Raw genomic sequence first — 21412 nt, forward strand, 5'->3', positions numbered from 1 at the left:
AATGGTGGAGGTGTTGCTGTTTATATTTAGAACCACATTCCTGTGAAGATTAGAGAGGATCTCATGTTAAATACTGTTGAAGTAATATGGCTACAGGTTAATCTGCCTCACCAAAAGCCCATTCTGGTGGGAAGCTGCTATAGACCACCAAGAGCTAACGGTCAGTATCTGGATAACATGTGTGAAATGCTTGATAATGTATGTGATATCAATAGAGAGGTATACTTTCTGGGTGATTTAAATATTGACTGGCTTTCATCAGGCTGCCCACTCAAGAGAAAGCTTCAAATTGTAACCAGTGCCTGCAACCTGGTTCAGGTTATCAGTCAACCTACCAAGGTAGTTACAAACAGTACAGGAATTAAATCATCAACATGTATTGATCATATCTTTACTAATGCTGCAGAGATTTGTTTGAAAGCAGTATCCAAATCCATTGGATACAGTACCTTGCAAAATAATTCATCCCCCTTGGCGTTTTTCCTATTTTGTTGCATTACAACCTGTAATTTAAATTGATTTTTATTTGGATTTCATGTAATGGACATACAGAAAATAGAAATGAAAAAAATAACTTGTTTCAAAAAAGTATAAAAAATAAATAACGGAAAAGTGGTGCGTGCATATGTATTCACCCCTTTTGCTATGAAGACCCTAAAAAAGATCTGGCACCACCAAGCAAGCAGCACAATGAAGACCTAGGAGCTCTCCAAACAGGTCAGGGACAAAGTTGTGGAGAAGTACAGATCAGGGTTGGTTATAAAAAAATATCAGAAACTTTGAACATCCCACGGAGCACCATTAAATCCATTATTAAAAAATTGAAAGAATATGGCACCACAACAAACCTGCCAAGAGAGGGCTGCTCACCAAAACTCATGGACCAGGCAAGGAGAGCATTAATCAGAGAGGCAACAAAGAGACCAAAGATAACCCTGAAGGAGCTGCAAAGCTCCACAGCGGAGATTGGAGTATCTGTCCATAGGACCACTTTAAGCCGTACACTCCACAGAGCTGGGCTTTACGGAAGAGTGGCCAGAAAAAAGCCATTGCTTAAAGAAAAAAATAAGCAAACACAGTGTTCGCCAAAAGGCATGTGGGAGACTCCCCAAACATATGGAAGAAGGTACTCTGGTCAGATGAGACTAAAATTGAGCTTTTTGCCCATCAAGGAAAATGCTATGTCTGGCGCAAACCCAACACCTCTCATCACCCCGAGAACACCATCCCCACAGAGAAGCATGGTGGTGGCAGCATCACGCTGTGGGGATGTTTTTCATTGGCAGGGACTGGGAAACTGATCAGAATTGAAGGAATGATGGATGGCGCTAAATACAGGGAAATTCTTGAGGGAAACCTGTTTCAGTCTTCCAGAGATTTGAGACTGGGACGGAGGTTCACCTTCCAGCAGGACAATGACCCTAAGCATACTGCTAAAGAAACACTCGAGTGGTTTAAGGGGAAACATTTAAATGTCTTGGAAAAAGCCCAGAGAATCTGTGATATGACTTAAAGATTGCTATACATCAGTGGAACCCATCCAACTTGAAGGAGCTGGAGCAGTTTTGCCTTGAAGAATGGCTCTACAAAGTATTGCTTTGGTGGGGGGTGAATAGTTATGCACACTCAAGTTTTCAGTTTTTCGTCTTATTTCTTGTTGTTTCACAATAAAAAATATTTTGCATCTTCAAAGTGGTAGGCATGTTGTGTAAATCAAATGATACAAACCCCCCAAAAATCCATTTTAATTCCAGGTTGTAAGGCAAGGGGGGTGAATACTTTCGCAAGCCACTGTATAGTGATCACAATATAGTAGCCATATCTAGGAAAACCAAAGTTCCAAAGGCTGGGCCTAATATTATGTATAAGAGGTACACGTCAACTATGACAGACAAATTGAGATTTTTTTCTCTCCAGAAAATCACATTGTAGGATTTTTAATGAATTTATTTGCAAATTATGGTGGAAAATAAGTATTTGGTCACCTACAAACAAGCAAGATTTCTGGCTCTCACAGACCTGTAACTTCTTCATTAAGAGGCTCCTCTGTCCTCCACACGTTACCTGTATTAATGGCACCTGTTTGAACTTGTTATCAGTATAAAAGACACCTGTCCACAACCTCAAACAGTCACACTCCAAACTCCACTATGGTCAAGACCAAAGAGCTGTCAAAGGACACCAAAAACTAAATTGTAGACCTGCACCAGGCTGGGAAGACTGAATCTGCAATAGGTAAGCAGCTTGGTTTGAAGAAATCAACTGTGGGAGCAATTATTAGGAAATGGAAGACATACAAGACCACTGATAATCTCCCTCGATCTGGGGCTCCACGCAAGATCTCACCCTGTGGGGTCAAAATGATCACAAGAACGGTGAGCAAAAATCCCAGAACCACACGGGGGGACCTAGTGAATGACCTGCAGAGAGCTGGGACCAAAGTAACAAAGCCTACCATCAGTAACACACTACGCCGCCAGGGACTCAAATCCTGCAGTGCTAGACGTGTCCCCCTGCTTAAGCCAGTACATGTCCAGGCCTGTCTGAAGTTTGCTAGAGTTCATTTGGATGATCCAGAAGAGGATTGGGAGAATGTCATATGGTCAGATGAAACCAAAATAGAACTTTTTGGTAAAAACTCAACTCGTTGTGTTTGGAGGACAAAGAATGCTGAGTTGCATCCAAAGAACACCATACCTACTGTGAAGCATGGGGGTGGAAACATCATGCTTTGGGGCTGTTTTTCTGCAAAGGGACCAGGACGATCCATGTAAAGGAAAGAATGAATGGGGCCATGTATCGTGAGATTTTGAGTGAAAACCTCCTTCCATCAGCAAGGGCATTGAAGATGAAACGTGGCTGGGTCTTTCAGCATGACAATGATCCCAAACACACCGCCCGGGCAACGAAGGAGTGGCTTCGTAAGAAGCATTTCAAGGTCCTGGAGTAGCCTAGCCAGTCTCCAGATCTCAACCCCATAGAAAATCTTTGGAGGGAGTTGAAAGTCTGTGTTGCCCAGCGACAGCCCCAAAACATCAATGCTCTAGAGGAGATCTGCATGGAGGAATGGGCCAAAATACCAGCAACAGTGTGTGAAAACCTTGTGAAGACTTACAGAAAACGTTTGACCTGTGTCATTGCCAACAAAGGGTATATAACAAAGTATTGAGAAACTTTTGTTATTGACCAAATACTTATTTTCCACCATAATTTGCAAATAAATTCATTAAAAATCCTACAATGTGATTTTCTGGATTTTTTTTTTCATTTTGTCTGTCATAGTTGACGTGCACCTATGATGAAAAATACAGGCCTCTCTCATCTTTTTAAGTGGGAGAACTTGCACAATTGGTGGCTGACTAAAAACTTTTTCCCCCACTGTATACAGTTGAAGTCGGAGGTTTACATACACCTTAGCCAAATACATATAAACTCAGGTTTTCACAATTCCTGACATTTAATCATAGTAAGAATTCCCTGTCTTAGGTCCGTTAGGATATCCACTTTATTTTAAGAATGTGAAATGTCAGAATAATAGTAGAGAGAATGATTTATTTCAGCTTTTATTTCTTTCATCACATTCCCAGTGGGTCAGAAGTTTACATACACTCAATTAGTATTTGGTTGCATTGCCTTTAAATTGTTTAACTTGGGTCAAACGTTTCGGGTAGCCTTCCACAGCTTCCCACAATAAGTTGGGTGAATTTTGGCCCATTCTTCCTGAGCTGGTGTAACTGAGTCAGGTTTGTAGGCCTCCTTGCTCGCACACGCTTTTTCAGTCCTGCCCACAAATATTCTATAGGATTGAGGTCAGGGCTTTGTGATGCCACTCCGATACCTTGACTTTGTTGTCCTTAAGCCATTGTGCCACAACTTTGGAAGTATGCTTGGGGTCATTGTCCATTTGGAAGACCCATTTGCGACCAAGCTTTAACTGCCTGACTGATGTCTTGAGATGTGGCTTCAATATATCCACATAATTTTCCTTCCTCATGATTCCATCTACTTTGTGAAGTGCACCAGTCCCTCCTGCAGCAAAGCACCCCCACAGCATGATGCTGCCACCCCCGTCCTTCACGGTTGGGATGGTGTTCTTCGGCTTGCAAGCGTCCCCCTTTTTCCTCCAAACATAACGATGGTCATTATGGCCAAACAGTTCTATTTTTGTTTCATCAGACCAGAGGACATTTCTCCAAAACGTATGATCTGTGTCATCATGTGCAGTTGCAAACCGTAGTCTGGCTTTTTTATGGCGGTTTTGGAGCAGTGGCTTCTTCCTTGCTGAGCGGCCTTTCAGGTTTTGTCGATATAGGACTCGTTTTACTGTGGATATAGATACTTTTGTACCTGTTTCCTCCAGCATCTTCACAAGGTCCTTTGATGTTGTTCTGGGATTGATTTGCACTTTTCGCACCAAAGTACGTTCATCTCTAGGAGACAGAACGCGTCTCCTTCCTGAGCGGTATGACGGCTGCGTGGTCCCATGGTGTTTATACTTGCGTACTATTGTTTGTACAGATGAACGTGTTACCTTCAGGCGTTTGGAAATTGCTCCCAAGGATGAACCAGACTTGTGGAGATCTACAGTTTTTAGCTGATTTATTTTGATTTTCCCATGATGTCAAGCAAAGAGGCACTGAGTTTGAAGGTAGGCCTTGAAATACATCCAAAGGTACACCTCCAATTGACTCAAATTATGTCAATTAGCCTATCAGAAGCTTCTAATGCCATGACATAATTTTCTGGAATTTTCCAAGCTGTTTAAAGGCACAGTCAACTTAGTGTATGTAAACTTCTGTCCCACTGGAATTGTGATACAGTGATTTATAAATGAAATAATCTGTTTGTAAACTATTGTTGGAAAATTTACTTGTGTCATGCACAAAGTAGATGTCCTAACCTACTTGCCAAAACTATAGTTTGTTAACAAGAATTTGTGGAGTGGTTGAAAAACAAGTTTTAATGACTCCAACCTAAGTGTATGTAAACTTCCGACTTCAACTGTATTTTGGTCCGTGGTGTGTAATGAAGAGCAAACAGACACTGCACTTGACACATTTATGAAATTGCCTATTCCAGTTACTAATAAGTATGCACCCATTAAGAAAATGACTGTAAAAACTGTTAAATCCCAATGGATTGATGAGGAATTGCAAAATGTTATGGTTGAGAGGGATGAGGTGAAAGGAATGGCAAATAAGTCTTGCTGCACAACCGATTGGCAAACGTATTGCAAATTGAGAAATCATGTGACTAAACTGAATAAAAAGAAGAAGAAACAACACTATAAAACAAAGATAAATGACATAAAGAATGATAGTAAAACATTTTGGAACACCTTAACATGACATTTTGGGAAAAAAGGCAAACTCAGCTCCATCATTCATTGAATCAGATGGCTCATTCATCACAAAACCAACTCATATTGCCAACTACTTTAATGATTTTTTCATTGGCAAGATTAGCAAACTTAGGCATGACATGCCAGCAACAATTGCTGACACTACATATCCAAGTATATCTGACCAAATTATGTGGTCCTCTGTAGCTCAATTGGTAGAGCATGGCGCTTGTAACGCCAGGGTAGTGGGTTCGATCCCCGGGACCACCCATACGTAAAAATGTATGCGCACATGACTGTAAGTCGCTTTGGATAAAAGCGTCTGCTAAATGGCATATTATTATTATTATTATAAAGACAAACGTTGTAATTTTGAATTCCGTAAAGTGAGTGTGGAAGAGGTGAATTTTTTGTTGTTGTCTATCAACAATGACAAGCCACCGGGATCTGACAACTTGGATGGAACAATACTGAGCATAATAGCAAATGATATTGCCACTCCTATTTGCCATATTTTCAATTTAAGCCTACTAGAATGTGTGTGCCCCCAGGCTTGGAGGGAAGCAAAAGTAATTCCGCTACCTAAGAATAGTAAAGCCCCCTTTACTGGCTCAAATAGCCAACCAATTAGCCTGTTACCAACCCTTAGTAAACTATTTGAAAAAATGGTGTTTGACCAGATACAATGCTATTTTACAGTAAACAAATAGACAACAAACTTTCAGCATGCTTATAGAGAAGGACATTCAACAAGCACAGCACTTACACAAATGACTGATGATTGGCTGAGAGAAATGTATGATAAAAAGATTGTGGAGGCTGTTTTGTTAGACTTCAGTGCGGCTTTTGACATTATCGATCATAGTCTGCTGCTGGAAAAACGTATGTGTTATGGCTTTACTCCACCTGCTATATTGTGGATACAGAGTTACCTGTCTAACAGAACACATGGGTGTTCTTTAATGGAAGCCTCTCCAACATAATCCAGGTAGAATCAGAAATTCCCCAGGGCAGCTGTCTAGGCCCATTACTTTTTTCAATCTTTACTAATGACATGCCACTGGCTTTGAGTAAAGACAGAGTGTATGCGGATGACTCAACACTATACATATCAGCTACTACAGCGACTGAAATAAGTGCAACACTTAACAAAGAGTTGCAGTTAGTTTCAGAGTGGGTGGCAAGGAATGAGTTAGTCCTACATAGAGCCATGACTACAAAGAACTATATTCCACATCAGGTAACTGATGAAAGCAGTAGAATCAGATTTAAAAAACAGATACAATTACACCTTATGGAACAGCGGGGACTGTGAAGCAACACAAACATAGGCACAGACATATGCATACACACATGATAACATACGCTCTATACACACACGTACACATGGATTTTGTGTTGTAGATATGTGATAGTGGAGTAGGGGCCTGAGGGCTGTGAAATCTGTTATAAATGTATTGTAATTGTCACGACTTCCGCCAAGGCTGCCTCCCCTCCTTGTTCGGGCAGGCTTTGGCGCTCATCATCACCGGCTTACTAACCACTGCCGCTCCTATATTCATCATTCCATTTGTCTTGTCTTGTCATTACACACACCTGGTTCTTATCCCCTCGTTAGTCCGTGTATATGTGTTCCCTCTGCCCCCTTGTCCTTGTGGGTGATTGTTTATTGTGAGAGTAGTGTAGCTCGGGTGAGCTACTCGTACCATTTTGTTGCCAGGGTAGATATTTCCCCTGTGCCTATGTATTGTTGGATCTACCGTTACAGTGTTTTGCCAGGGATGATAGTTTCCCCTGTGCCTGTTTAGTTTGTCGCTATTCCAGCGCATTTGTGTGTAAAGACGGAATAAACTCTGATTACCCTCCTGCGCCTGACTCCTTCCATCACACTCAGTGGCGGCTCCTGAAAAAATTCTCAGGAGGGGCAATTTTTCTGATGATTTAGGTGACCTACACACATTTTAAAAAAGATATGTCCAGCAACAACATGAAGACAGGGGCAGCATATAAGTCAATACCAGAAGCATTTATTGACTGATCTGGGGAGATGGATTCCAGTTTCTGTGACAGATTATAAATAATCTCTGATGCCTTTGTTATATTAGCTTTTGGTTGAATGTACTGTCGTAGTAAATATATAATGTTATAGCTTGGTCTGACTAAAATCTTGTGCATGACCCATTTTGTGTTGGGCGTTTGTTTTCAATCAATGCTGTTCCTATCCTATAACAATGGACAAAAGAGTCCTATCTTGTCAGCCTTGTCAGCAGGTGGCCAAGGACAACACCCACGCCATAGGTCTCTCAGTTCTTCCAACTCACGAGTTCTTGCTCTGAGGACACACACACACACACACACACACATCATCACTGATAACACACACACACACACACATCATCACTGTTAAACACACACACACACACACACATCATCACTGTTAAACACACACACACACACACACAAAAATCCCCTCTCTTTAGGCTGAACATTTGAAGACAGAGAACCCGACTCAGAGCCAATGCAACAGTGGAGGGGACCTCGCCCAACTCATCAGGACCAATCAGAAGATCAGAACTACTAGATTCAACCTACATCATTTATTGTATAAAATGTCAGCACACAATGTTTTCGGGGCTCTCTTCAGATAGCTCCCTAAGAGTTTGACGAACGAGTCCGTGCACGCGATTCCAGATATCTTTACCTCTGAATAAACTGCCTTTATTATACCATATCCACCCTGTCCAAAGTCTCTACTTGGTCTCAGTTCTCCAGTAAACTTGTGATTATCAACAGTACACAACGGTAACAAACAATTGGGGGAACTCACGGGGCAGATAGTAAGGTCACAGTGACACAGAAAGCAGTTCAATGTCGGGGCTCGGGGGTACAGAGTCGCTCTCTTACCAGGATCGATTTTCCCTGTGACTGTCAGATCGAGGTCCGCTCCGACCAGGGTGAAGCCGGCCGGCTCCACTTCTCTGTCCGGGACTCTGTCATCCAGCCAAGTCTCCCAGCTGTATTGGATTCCGCTGCCAGCAACGTTTTCATTATTTAGTCCGTTCGTAGCGGGTATGTACACGATCAACAAGATCAGTCCAAAACCCACCACTCGAAATCCATGGTTGGCAGAATGTTTGTAAACTAAGTGTACAAATTAAAAACATAAAATAACGCCACTAAGTGTACAAATTAAAAACATAAAATAACGCCACACTGCAGGTCGCAAAGAGACGCTGCTAGCCGCTATTTGCTTAGTTACGTTCATGGTTACGTCACGTATGACGAAAGTGCGTAAGTGCAAGCCCACAGACACCCATAGAGAATGTATTGAAAGCTTTGAAATTTGAAAAAAATAGATTTTACATGACAGGCTATGAGAGACTTCTGGGCGATTTTCAACCTGACTGAAATCGCCCAAAAACGGGCGGGGCCATTTGAAGCACGACTTTAGCCTGATTTGACATTTAGTGGCAGTCAGATCAGATTACAACACTGATAACTACTGTTGCCGTGATATAATTGATTAGAAAAAAAATCCCTTCCTTTTCCCGTTTGGCAGTGCGTCGCCCATATCGCCCTATTGAACAGGCCGTCCCTGATCACACTCATCACATAATCACCCACACCCGCTATGGAGTCAGCGGGAGAAGAGCACATGCCTGGAGTCGTGGCACGAGTCCAGGAGCATTCCACGATGCTGGCCAGCTTGGGGGAAGCGATGGATCGGGTTCTTCAGGTCGTCCAACACCTGGAGAGGAGAGGACCCGATCTGTCGAGACCAGCTGGCCAACCGGATCCAGCCACCTACACCCCAGCACCCGGAGGGATCCAGATATCCCGACCACGGGCATTCGATGGGACGGCGGCACTCTGCCAAGGATTCCTCCTCCAACTAGAGCTTTACTTCTCCAGCATCAGTCCGGCACCATCGGAGCGGGAGAAGGTGTCCGTCCTCGTTTCCTGCCTCTGTGGGAAAGCCCTGGAGTGGGCCAACGCGGTGTGGAACGAAGGAGGAGCTGCGTTGGAGGACTACGGGGAGTTCGCTCGCCTCTTCCGGGCGGTCTTCGATCACCCACCCGAGGGTCGAGAGGCGGGCGAGCGGCTGGTCCACCTGAAGCAGGGGACGAGGACCGCGCAGGACTTCCCGTTGGAGTTTCGGACTCTGGCAGCGGGGTCCGGGTAGAACGAGCGGGCCCTGATCGACCATTTCCGGTACCATCTGCGGGAGGATGTCCGACGGGAGCTAGCCTGCCGGGACACCATGTTGTCCTTCAACAAACTGGTGGACATGGCCATTCATTTGGACAACCTACTGGCAGCCAGAGGACGTCCTGGTAGGGGTCTGCCCGTTTCCACCCCGGACGACTCGGATCCCGAGCTGATGGAGCTGGGTGGAGCCGCCATCCGAGAGAGCGGAGGAAGACAGCGACAGTGCCACTCTGGTGGCACGAAAGGACAGTACACCACACGTCGTAGTCAACGTTCTTTTGAGCCTGGAGGCGGCAGGCAGGGCACTCTCGCATCATCCCAGGTATCAAACACCCACACTTGGTCAGAGCCCTCTGCTGCGCACTGTACCCTACCTATCCACTTTCCCAATCACATGGTAGTTCCCCAGTGTAAGGCGCTAGTCGATTCAGGCGCAGCTGGGAACTTTATGGACGGGGCATTCGCACGCCGTCAAGGCATTTCATTGGTTCCCTTATCCATTCCATTCCCCATCAGAGAACTTGATAGTCGACCATTAGGGTCTGGGTTTGTTACGGAAGTCACTATACCAGTCACCATGATCACCCAGGAGACTCATTGTGAGCAGGTTATTTTTTTTTATTATTGAGTCTCCTGCTTTCCCTGTGGTATTAGGTATCCCTCGGCTAGCACTCCACAACTCCACCTTTTCATGGCCGCAGAGGGCTCTCACGGGGTGGTCACGAGAGTGTAAGGGTAGGTGTCTAGGTGTTTCCGTTGGTGCAACCACGGTGGAAAGTCCAGACGGTACCGCCACCGTGCGCATTCCCCCCGAATACCTCGATTTGGCACACGCGTTTTCTAAGACGTGTGCGACTAAATTACCACCTCATCGGGCTATGGAAACATACGTCACCGAGTCCCTGGGCCAGGGGTGTATACGTCCCTCCACTTCACCCGCCTCCTCGAGTTTCTTCTTTGTGAAGAAGAAAGACGGCGGTCTGCACCCGTGCATTGATTATCGATCACTGAACAAGGAGACGATTAGATTTAGTTATCCTCTCCCCCTCATTCATCCAGTGATTGAGTCAATGCACTAAACTAGATCTCAGGAGTGCATACAACCTGGTGCGTGTTCGGGAGGGGAATGAGTGGAAAACAGCATTCAGCACAACCACGGGGCATTATGAATACCTGGTGATGCCCTATGGTTTGATGAATGCTCCATCCGTCTTCCAGTCCTTTGTGAACGAGGTATTTCGGGACATGCTTTGTCGCGTTGTGGTGGTCTACATCGATGACATCCTGGTGTATTCCGCTACGCGCGCCTAGCATGTGTCCCTGGTTCGCAAAGTGCTGTCTCGACTGTTGGAAAATGACCTTTATGCCAAGGCAGAGAAGTGTATGTTTTTCCAGCAGTCCGTCTCCTTCCTCGGATACCGCATTACCACCTCAGGTGTGGAGATGGAGGGAGATCGCATTTCAGCCGTGCGTAATTGGCTGACTCCAACCACGGTTAAGGAGGCACAGCACTTCCTTGGATTTGCCAACTACTACCAGAGGTTTATCCGAGGCTTTGGCAAGGTCGCAGCTCCCATTACCTCCCTGTTGAAGGGTGGGCCATCCCGGCTCCACTGGTCTGCTGAGGCTGACCTGGCCTTCAGGAGACTGCGGGGTCTGTTCACCTCAGCCCCGGTACTGGCCCTCCCCGATCCATCACTACCATTCGTGGAGGTGGATGCGTCCGAGGTAGGGATAGGCGCTGTCCTATCCCAACGCTAGGGCACGCCACCCAAGCCCCTGTGCCTTCTTTTCTAAGAAGCTCAGCCCGGCGGAGCAGAACTACCTGGTGCTGGGTCCCGGTGAGGGATATCCTGTTGCGGGATTTCCACCGTTGCCATCCAGCTCGCCCAGCTCCGCGTCCTCCTGGCATGTCCCTGAGGCCGGGGTCGGCGCGCTGCTGGAGCTGTGCGTCAAGGGGGGGGGGGTACTGTCATGACTTCCGCTGAGGCTGCCTCCCCTCCTTGTTCGGGCAGGCTTCGGCGCTCGTCGTCACCGGCTTACTAACCACTGCCACTCCTATATTCATCATTCCATTTGTCTTGTCTTGTCATTACACACGCCTGGTTCTTATCCCCTCGTTAGTCCGTGTATAAGTGTTCCCTCTGCCCCCTTGTCCTTGTGGGTAGAATAGCTCTTTGTCCAGAGGCTTACAAGTAGTCAGTTCTTCATTGCATTGCATAGCATACCTTTCTGCTTTGCGTTTCAAGGGTAGAGGGGATGGAGTAAAGGACTTCCGGCATACATTTACATTTTAGTCATTTAGCAGACGCTCTTATCCAGAGCGACTTACAGTTAGTGAGTGCATACATTTTTTCATACTGGCCCCCCGTGGGAAACGAACCCACAACCCTGGCGTTGCAAGCGCCATGCTCTACCAACTAAGCTACAGGGGACCCACGAGCGCATGTACACACACACACACACACACACACACACAGAAAGTTATTGTGTGTAATGCAGCAGGCTGTGTAGTGGAGTGAATAGGTGGCGTATGGCCCATTGTTATGATGTTTGTCTTCACTCTTTTTCCCTCCTCTCCTCTCCTCTCCTCTCCTGTTCTGTTCATTTCTCCCCTCAGTCTGACAGATGCACCCCCAGAAAATGTGCACAACCGCAGCTTTCAAGGACACCTCATATTGCCTGTGTGCATTACAGTAATTTGTGTGGGTCCATGTACAGTATGTGTGTGTGTGTGCTTGTGTGTGTGTGTGTGTGTTGGGGGACTGTATGTGTGTGTCTTTATTTTCTATATTGACATTAAAACTGAAGGTTGGGGACAGAAAAGCAGCCTAGCTGGTGTGGTCATGCAGCTCAGACAGATGCTAGCTGACTGTGGGAGAGGGTCACAGGAGACTTGAGGCATGTAGCCACACACACTCCCTGCCATGTTGTAAGACATAATGTACTAGAACCAGTAATGAGCCAGTAAAAGACTGGCCACTGGTGTACTGTATGGTAGGGGAGTAACACTCCTCGTTTGTCCTAAACCACCAGAGAATATTCCAAAACGGCAGAGTCAGGATATGTTGGATTGTACCTTAGGGATTCTGAGGCATCGGCATTTTGGCATGAGCAAGTGTTCACTGGAGAGCAACAATGTGCAGTGCTCCAATCTGTGAATTGAATTTGACTCTGAAAACAAAAACAATTCTGAAAACATTTACATTTACATTTCAGTCATTTAGCAGACGCTCTTATCAAGAGCGACTTACAAATTGGTGCATTCAACTTAGGATAGCCAGTGGGACAACCACCACTGGGGGAGGGGGGGGGGGTGTAGAAGGATTACTGTTAGACTATTCCAGGTATTCCTTAAAGAGGTAGGGTTTCAAGTGTCTCCGGAAGGTGGTCAGTGACTCTGCTGTCCTGGCGTCGTGGGGGAGCTTGTTCCACCATTGGGGTGCCAGAGCAGCTAATAGCTTTGACTGGGCTGAGCGGGAACTGTGCTTCCGTAGAGGTAGGGGGGCTAGCAGGCCAGAGGTGGATGAATGTAGTGCCCTCGTTTGGGTGTAGGATCAGAGCCTGAAGGTAAGAAGGTGCTGTTCCCCTCACAGCTCCGTAGGCAAGCACCATGGTTTTGTAGTAGATGCGAGCTTCAACTGGAAGCAGGTGGAGTGTGCGGAGGAGCGGGGTGACATGAGAGAACTTGGGAAGGTTGAACACCAGACGAGCTGCAGCATTCTGGATAAGTTGTGGTTTAATGGCACAGGCAGGGAGCCCAGCCAACAGCGAGTTGCAGTAATCCAGACGGGAGATGACAAGTGCCTGGATTAGGACCTGTGCCGCTTCCTGTGTAAGGCAGGGTCGTACTCTCCGAATGATGTAGAGCATGAACCTACAGGATCGGGTCACCGCCTTGATGTTAGCGGAGAACGACAGGGCGTTGTCCAGGGTCACGCCAAGGTTCTTTGCACTCTGGGAGGAGGACACAATGGAGTTGTCAACCATGATGGCGAGATCATGGAGCGGGCAGTCCTTCCCTGGGAGGAAGAGCAGCTCCGTCTTGCCGAGGTTCAGCTTGAGGTGGTGATCCGACATCCACACTGATATGTCTGCCAGTCATGCAGAGATGCAATTCGCCACCTGGTTATCAGAAGCGGGAAAGGAGAAAATGAATTAGGTGTCATCTGCGTAACAATGATAGGAGAGACCATGTGAGGATATGACAGAGCCAAGTGACTTGGTGTATAGAAGGAATAGGAGAGGGCCTAGAACTGAGCCCTGGGGGACACCAGTGGTGAGAGTGCGTGGTGCAGAGACAGATTCTCGCTACGCCACCTGGAGATGCCCAACTCGCCGGAGATGCCCAACTCGGAGAGGGTGGAGAGGAGGATCTGATGGTTCACATTATCAAAGGCAGCAGATAGGTCTAGAAGGATAAGAGCAGAGGAGAGAGAGTTAGCTTTAGCAGTGCGGAGTGCCTCCGTGACACAGAGAAGAGCTGTCTCAGTTGAATGACCAGTCTTGAAACCTGACTGGTTTGGATCAAGAAGGTCATTCTGAGAGAGATAGCAGGATAGTTGGCTAGAGACGGCACGCTTTGGAGAGAAAAGAAAGAAGGGATACTGGTCTGTAGTTGTTGACATCGGAGGGATCGAGTGTAGGATTTTTGAGGAGCGGTGCAACTCTCATTCTCTTGAAGACGGAAGGGACATAGCCAGCGGTCAAGGATGAGTTGATGAGCGAGGTGAGGTAAGGGAGAAGGTCTCCGGAAATGGTCTGGAGAAGAGAGGAGGGGATAGGGTCAAGCGGGCAGGTTGTTGGGTGGCCGGCCGTCACAAGTTGCAAGATTTCATCTGGAGAGAGAGGGGAGAAAGAAGTCAAATCATAGGGTAGGGCAATGTGAGCAGGACCAGCGGTGTCATTTGACTTAATAAATGAGGATCGGATGGCGTTAACCTTCTTTTCAAAATGGTTGACGAAGTCATCCACAGAGAGGGAGGAGGGAGGGGGAGGAGGAGGAGGATTCAGCAGGGAGGAGAAGGTGGCAAAGAGCTTCCTAGGGTTAGAGGCAGAGGCTTGAAATTTAGAGTGGTAGAAAGTGGCTTTAGCAGCAGAAACAGAGGAAGAAAATGTAGAGAGGAGGGAGTGAAAAGATGACAGGTCCGCATTGAGTCTAGTTTTCCTCCATTTCCGCTTGGCTGCCCGGAGCCCTGTTCTGTGAGCTCGCAATGAGGCATCAAGCCACGGAGCAGGAGGGGAGGACCAAGCCGGCCGGGAGGATAGTGGACATAGAGAGTCAAAAGATGCAGAAAGGGAGGAGAGGAGGGTTGAGGAGGCAGAATCAGGAGATTGGAGGGAGAAGGATGACATTTTTACATTTTACATTTTAGTCATTTAGCAGACGCACTTATCCAGAGCGACTTACAGTTAGTGAGTGCATACATTATTTTTTTATTTTTCATACTGGCCCCCCGTGGGAATCGAACCCACAACCCTGGCGTTGCAAACACCATGCTCTACCAACTGAGCTATATCCCTGCCGGCCATTCTCTCCCCTACCCTGGACGACGCTGGGCCAATTGTGCGCCGCCCCATGGGTCTCCCGGTCGCGGCCGGCTACGACAGAGCCTGGAATCTAACCAGGATCTCTAGTGGCACAGCTAGCACTGCGATGCAGTGCCTTAGACCACTGCGCCACTCGGGAGGAAGAGATGATAGGATGGAAGAGGAGAGAGTAGCGGGAGCGAGAGAGCGAAGGTTGCGACGGCACATTACCATCTGAGTAGGGGCAGAGTGAGTAGTGTTGGAGGAGAGCGAGAGAGAAAAGGATACAAAGTAGTGGTCGGAGACTTGGAGGGGAGTTGCAGTGAGATTAGTAGAAGAACAGCATCTAGTAAAGATGAGGTCAAGCGTATTGCCTGCCTTGTGAGTAGGGGGGGCGGTGAGAGGGTGAGGTCAAAAGAGGAAAGGAGTGGAAAGAAGGAGGCAGAGAGAAATTAGTCAAAGGCAGACGTAGGGAGGATAAAGTCACCCAGAACTGTGAGGGGTGAGCCATCCTCAGGAAAGGAACTTATCAAGGCGTCAAGCTCATTGATGAACTCTCCAAGGGAACCTGGAGGGCGATAAATAATAAGGATATTAAACTTGAATGGGTTAGTGACTGTGACAGCATGGAATTCAAATGAGGAGATAGACAGATGGGTCAGGGGGAAAAGAGAGAATGTCCACTTGGGAAAGATGAGGATTCCTGTGCCACCGCCGTGCTGACCAGATGCTCTTGGGGTATGCGAGAACACATGATCAGACGAGGAAAGAGCAGTAGGAGTAGCAGTGCTTTCTGTGGTAATCCATGTTTCCATCAACAGTAAGAAGTCGAGGGACTAGAGGGTAGCATAGGCTGAGATTAACTCTGCCTTGTTGGCCGCAGAACGGCAGTTCCAGAGGCTGCCGGAGACCTGGAACTCCACGTGGGTCGTGCACGCAGGGACCACCAGATTAGAGTGGCAGCAGCCACGCTGTGTGAAGCGTTTGTATGGCCTATGCAGAGAGGAAAGAACAGGGATAGAAAGACACATAGTTGACAGGCTACAGAAAAGGCTACAATAATGCAAAAGAGATTGGAATAAAATTAACTAAACATCTGGGGAAGCGAGAGAGCGGGGCCTCCCTCACTTACCTTTCACTGAAACACTCAAATATAACTCTCCCAACTTCCACTTTAGACATTATAATTGTTGTAAACTACAGCGGTTCAATGTTTCTAGGAATAGACTCTAACTTAGTTTATTCAGCTAGCTAACTTCGTACAGTATTCTTCCATGAAAACCGCCCAGGGCACCGTATCCTATGATGCCATAGCTAACTAGCATGCTAGCATCCAATAACACACGGTTTAGCACCAATACTTGGTTACAACAAACTACCAATAGTGTGTTAACACACTAAACAGATCATTCGTGTCCGTGTCTAGTTCCTTTCATAACGCAGAAATAATTAAACGTTGGCTAGCTAGCACAAAGTCAGTCATGCTAGCTACACAAGTGGACTACACATCTCGAATGTTCAGAAAGTGAAGCGTTGCGTTGCAAAATTCTCATTGACTAAAATGATATTGTATTTAGTTGCTACAGTACTGCTAGCTGGTAGTGTTGGCTAGCTAGCAATGGCTGCGGTGTTGACTTTGTTTGAAAAAATGGCGTCGCTGCGAACGAATGTAGCTGGCTAAAATGATATTGTATTTAGTTGCTACAGTACTGCTAGCTGGTAGTGTTGGCTAGCTAGCAATGGCTGTGGTGTTGACTTTGTTTGAAAAAACGGCGTCGCTGCGAAAGGATGTAGCTGGCTAAAATGATATTGTATTTAGTTGCTACAGTACTGCTAGCTGGTAGTGTTGGCTAGCTAGCAATATCTGCGGTGTTGACTTTGTTTGAAAAAACGGCGTCGCTGCGAACGAATGTAGCTGGCTAGCTAACCTCGATAGTTTCTCTATACTACACCTTTATCTTTGATACAAAGACAACTATGTAGCTAGCTAACATTACACTAATCAAATCGTTCCATTGTAATGTAATGTGTCATTTACCTGCGGAGCGAAGTACAGCATGACTACTCACTCCAGGAGCCACCCAACAGATCATTCGTGTCCGTGTCTAACGTTGTGTAAAGTTTTGGGGTTAGTTTTGACAGTTTGAGTGAGTACGTCGTCAACTTATTCAGCCAGTTAGTTAGCTAGCTAGAATAGTTAGCATATTAGCTAGCCATTGCTCTCTGTCAACGAACCAACCCTTCCTCCCACGGTATGAAACATACAGAGAGAGCCAAGCTAACGTTAACTAGTCACCCATGTCTTGAATTCCTTTTGAACGACTCTGGTTATCAGTATGTAAATAAGAATAAATGTAGGTTACAACTTACCCTTAGTAGCTACTGTTAGCTAGTTAAGTGTAAAGCTAGCTACTGAATCAATTTAGCCAGTTCGCGTCTGTCCCAATGGAGAGAAAGCTTCTCCAAACATTACAGCTAGGTCATTCCAGCTATTGTTTAGTTAGCGATCCAGGTAGCAACAAGCTAGCTACATTTCGAGTACAGTAGCTACTAACTACCTAACGTTAACGCTTCAGATAATGAGGTTAGAAAAACAGCTGAATGGTAGGTAGCTAGCTGGCATAATTACAGGTACTCTTAAGCGTGAAATAACATTGGAAACAACTATCCACAGTTGCTAATAGTTACCAGTAGCTACCCGCTAGCTAGCTAGCTTTATTGGTCCAGGTAGTGGGTTAGCTAGCCTCGTGCTTCACCGGGCTCAGCCGAATACAATACTTACCTACAATAATTACCTACAATAACTACCTAGATAAACTATCTACAATACCTAACTACAATACCTACCTACAATCTAAATACATGGTTTAAGCTTTACTCAACACCATATAAAGAAGAAGCCAAGCTTACCTCCCGCTTAGAGAAACACAACCTCACCCCATCACCACCTGCTTCATCCTTATTTTATGTTTCTATAGGACTCATACGTCATTGGTTGGAGGCGTCAAATTAGTGAGCAGCTGCTCTTGTGATCATTGTCACGAAATTCCACCTCCGACACCGCCAAAACAACCGCTATGCAGATGTCAGCTAAAGCAGATATTTTATGTTTCTCTCCTCAGTGTTACTTAGAATAAGAAGCACTTGGATTGGACTGTAACCAGGATGCGCAGTATCCAATGGTGTGTGAGGTCCCGCCCTACCTTTGGATGCCTCGGTTCCGTACGGGTTTCCCAGGCTGTCCGTCAGGTCAGGTAGCCAGGCGTCTCTGACTGCGGACTTGAAGACGTCACGATTGTCGAGGCTCTGGATTGGCCGGAAGTTGCTCCTCAGGTACTCCACAGACTTCACATGGTCCTGCTGCTCTGTGGTGAAGATGGAGTAGAACGCCTCCAGCTAAAAGAGAGAGAGAAAGAGAGAGTAAGAGAGAGAGAAAGAGAGAGAGGTAGAGAAAGAGAGAGAGATAGAGGGAGGATGAAGGAAAACACACACACATTAGGGAGGAGAGAAATGACTGAACTGTTCATTTGTTCATGGCATCTTTCTAGCAGCTCCTTTTATCCTTTGCCCATACATGTGTAATGATGTGATCTTGTTTCTAGCTGTAAGGCTGTGGGGCTGTGGGGCTGTGGGGCTGTGGGGCTGAGGGGCTGTGGGGCTGAGGGGCTGAGAGGCTGAGAGGCATGCAGGGCCAAGCTAGCCCAGCCTAATCAGGGGAATAGTGTTTGTGAGGCAAACACAAAAACATGACCAGCTGTCCCCCTCCTCTCCTCTCCTCAGCCCAGAGAAGAACAACCACAACCACAAATTAACCACTCTTTCTGACCAGGTGCTAAAACCTAGGGAATAATCATAATAATCTGTTGAGCGGTTTAAGAGCTGTCATTTCAGATGATGAAAGTAATGTCTGGGAGTATCTGTCCATCAACATCATGATGGCATGCTAACGGCTAACGAAACAATGTGAGCTGAGACTGCTCAAGTGAAAAACACAGTCGATTTAGAGTGAAAACAGGCGGAAAGAGAGAGAGAGAGCGAGAGAGAGAGAGAGAGAGAGAGAGAGAGAGAGAGAGAGAGAGAAGAAAGATATATAGATAGATAGATGGCTAGATGTAAGGGGGAGGTGCTCATTTCCTTAGTGAGTGTGTGAGAGGTTGTGGGATAAACAAGCGGTCGGTATGGTTACAGAAAGAGGGTTGGAATCATAGAGATCCTATTCAATTAAAGTATTTTAATTCCTAACTCTATGGTTGGAATACTTCCCTGTCTGCTCTGCTCTCTGTCTGTTTACTAAGCAGACTGAGACTGGAGGCCTGGGGAATACTCAGGTCGATGACTGCACCTCACAGTGGCTGTGGAGAGTAAGTGTGTGTGAGTGTGTGTGTGTGCACCACAAATCTCCCTCATCTGACACTATAGAAATGTTGTGTTCCAGCAGATTTGGAACATAATGTACCTTCTAATCTAAAGTCGGCCATGTCCTTTAATCTTCAGGCTGCATTAGCCATCATGGCTGATCTGTTGAATATCGTAGCATCCAGCCCTGGCACAGACCATACAGCCCACGCCAGGCCGTGTCAAAGCAATACCCTGCTCTCCACCAAATCTCTTAATCAGACTACAATCTGCTAATCCCTAATATGGCAACACCCCCTTAAAAACAGGTTATTAGGATTTGAATCACTTCCAGGTCTGCCGAAGGATTTCTTTGTGTGGAAATCACAGCGCGATTGGAGACTAATCCTTCCAGGAGTGACATTGCACATCAAGCAAAAACGCCATCACACACGTGCACACACACACACTTCTGTGACTGGTGAGAAAGGCCTCTGTGATGGGGAGAGCAGGGGGTTAAGTGGCCTGGCGTGGCAATAGCCGTTACAGCTGGGTGTGCGATGTCCACACACACACACATGCACAAGATCCAGATGTTACAAATGGAAGCATTTTAGGCGGCGCTGTCGCTGTGGAATAGCTGAGCATCGATCTGCTGTAAAAGCCACCCCTAAGCTACGTCTGTCACTCCCAATGACCTACTTCCACCACTGATCAAGAACAAAAGACAAAGATGGAGGGAGGGAGGGAGGGAGAGAGAGAGAGAGAGAGAGAGAGAGAGAGAGAGAGAGAGAGAGAGAGAGAGAGAGAGAGATAGGGAGGGAGGGAGGGAGGGAGGGAGAGAGAGAGAGGGAGGGAGAGAGAGAGAGAGATGAAGACAGACAGGGGAGAGGGAGTGCACTGTGTCTTCTTTCCACGTTCTTTCATCTTGGCCAATTATGTTTTTTTTAAACCACAGGACAGAAACAGTGGTATAGACTTCAAAGCCGAGTTAAAAATGTTAAAAAAGACTGACTAATGGTCAGGGGTAAACATCCGGAGGATAGAAGATAGGAACAATAATGCTACGGGATCCCACTGAAGGGAAGGAAGGACGTGCTTCCTGGATGGATGGATAGAGCTTCTGCTGAAGTCACTTCCCCTTTAAGTCCCTGTCCTGCTCATTGCATGCCTCAAACATCCCCCTGGTTTTGTGTCGATCAGGGTAGCTAGCTAGCTCCCTGCCTCTCGGGAAAGTTTAAAAAAATACTTCTTATACCAGGAAAGTATGTAGAGTTGCAGTAAAAAAACACCATTGTATATTCCATATATATCCCGGAGTATTATTAATTGTTGACTGGATCTCAGGCCAAATCAAATAATCCAAAAGGTCAGGCTCAGAGTTCCTCCATGCTGCTTTTCATCTTCTCTACTCTGCCTCTCCACTCTCTTATAATTCAGAGGATGACAACAGACAAATCCCGTCTATTACCCTGCTATTGGACACCTGCTATCTTCTGAGGAAGCAACATTCACTGTGAGCTCCCATAAACACCCTATTGTAAAACAAGGGGGAACCAGGAAGGTATGACTATGAATGTATTGCTGGTTTTATTAAAGGGGCAATCTGCAGTTGTCCACATATTTTTGGACTTTAATTAATGATTTGACCCATTGATTCTTGAAGAATATAACTTATAAATGCCTCATGAGCTTAGTTCAACTGTCGTACCCCACCAGATCCCAAAATACAAGCTGGTTTTACCCCAATGTTAGTAAACAAAGTAAATGTAAACAAACACTGTATAGCCTCAAAACATGGTTAAAACTAGAATGTTTGATATCATGGATGGTCAGTCCTTGCATCCAACGCTCTGTCTATGAATTTGAGAGTGGATACATTTCTCTAGCTCCATCCCTCCACGTTTTACCAAAACAGTGGTGGGGAAAACAGTTTGTTATTGTTTCAACTGCGGATTGCCCTTTAGAGTTTTAAGTGTATGTGATAAACTGTTCATG

General features: G+C 46.1%; 1 protein-coding gene across 1 annotated transcript in view; it reads right to left on the minus strand.

Annotated features, from left to right (window-relative positions):
- Positions 1-21412, minus strand: part of LOC311122591 (receptor-type tyrosine-protein phosphatase gamma-like) — a gene marked incomplete at both ends in the record, with an annotated part of 66321 nt that overhangs the window by 19677 nt on the left and 25232 nt on the right. The window contains one exon of the mRNA XM_084196933.1: positions 18283-18475. Within this exon, the coding sequence (XP_084053059.1) occupies positions 18283-18475 (193 nt within the window). The remainder of the gene's footprint in view (positions 1-18282; positions 18476-21412) is intronic.

This window comes from Coregonus lavaretus (genome assembly GCF_964263955.1).
Source record: "Coregonus lavaretus genome assembly, contig: HAP1_SCAFFOLD_2325, whole genome shotgun sequence".
NCBI classification, from domain to species: domain Eukaryota; kingdom Metazoa; phylum Chordata; class Actinopteri; order Salmoniformes; family Salmonidae; genus Coregonus; species Coregonus lavaretus.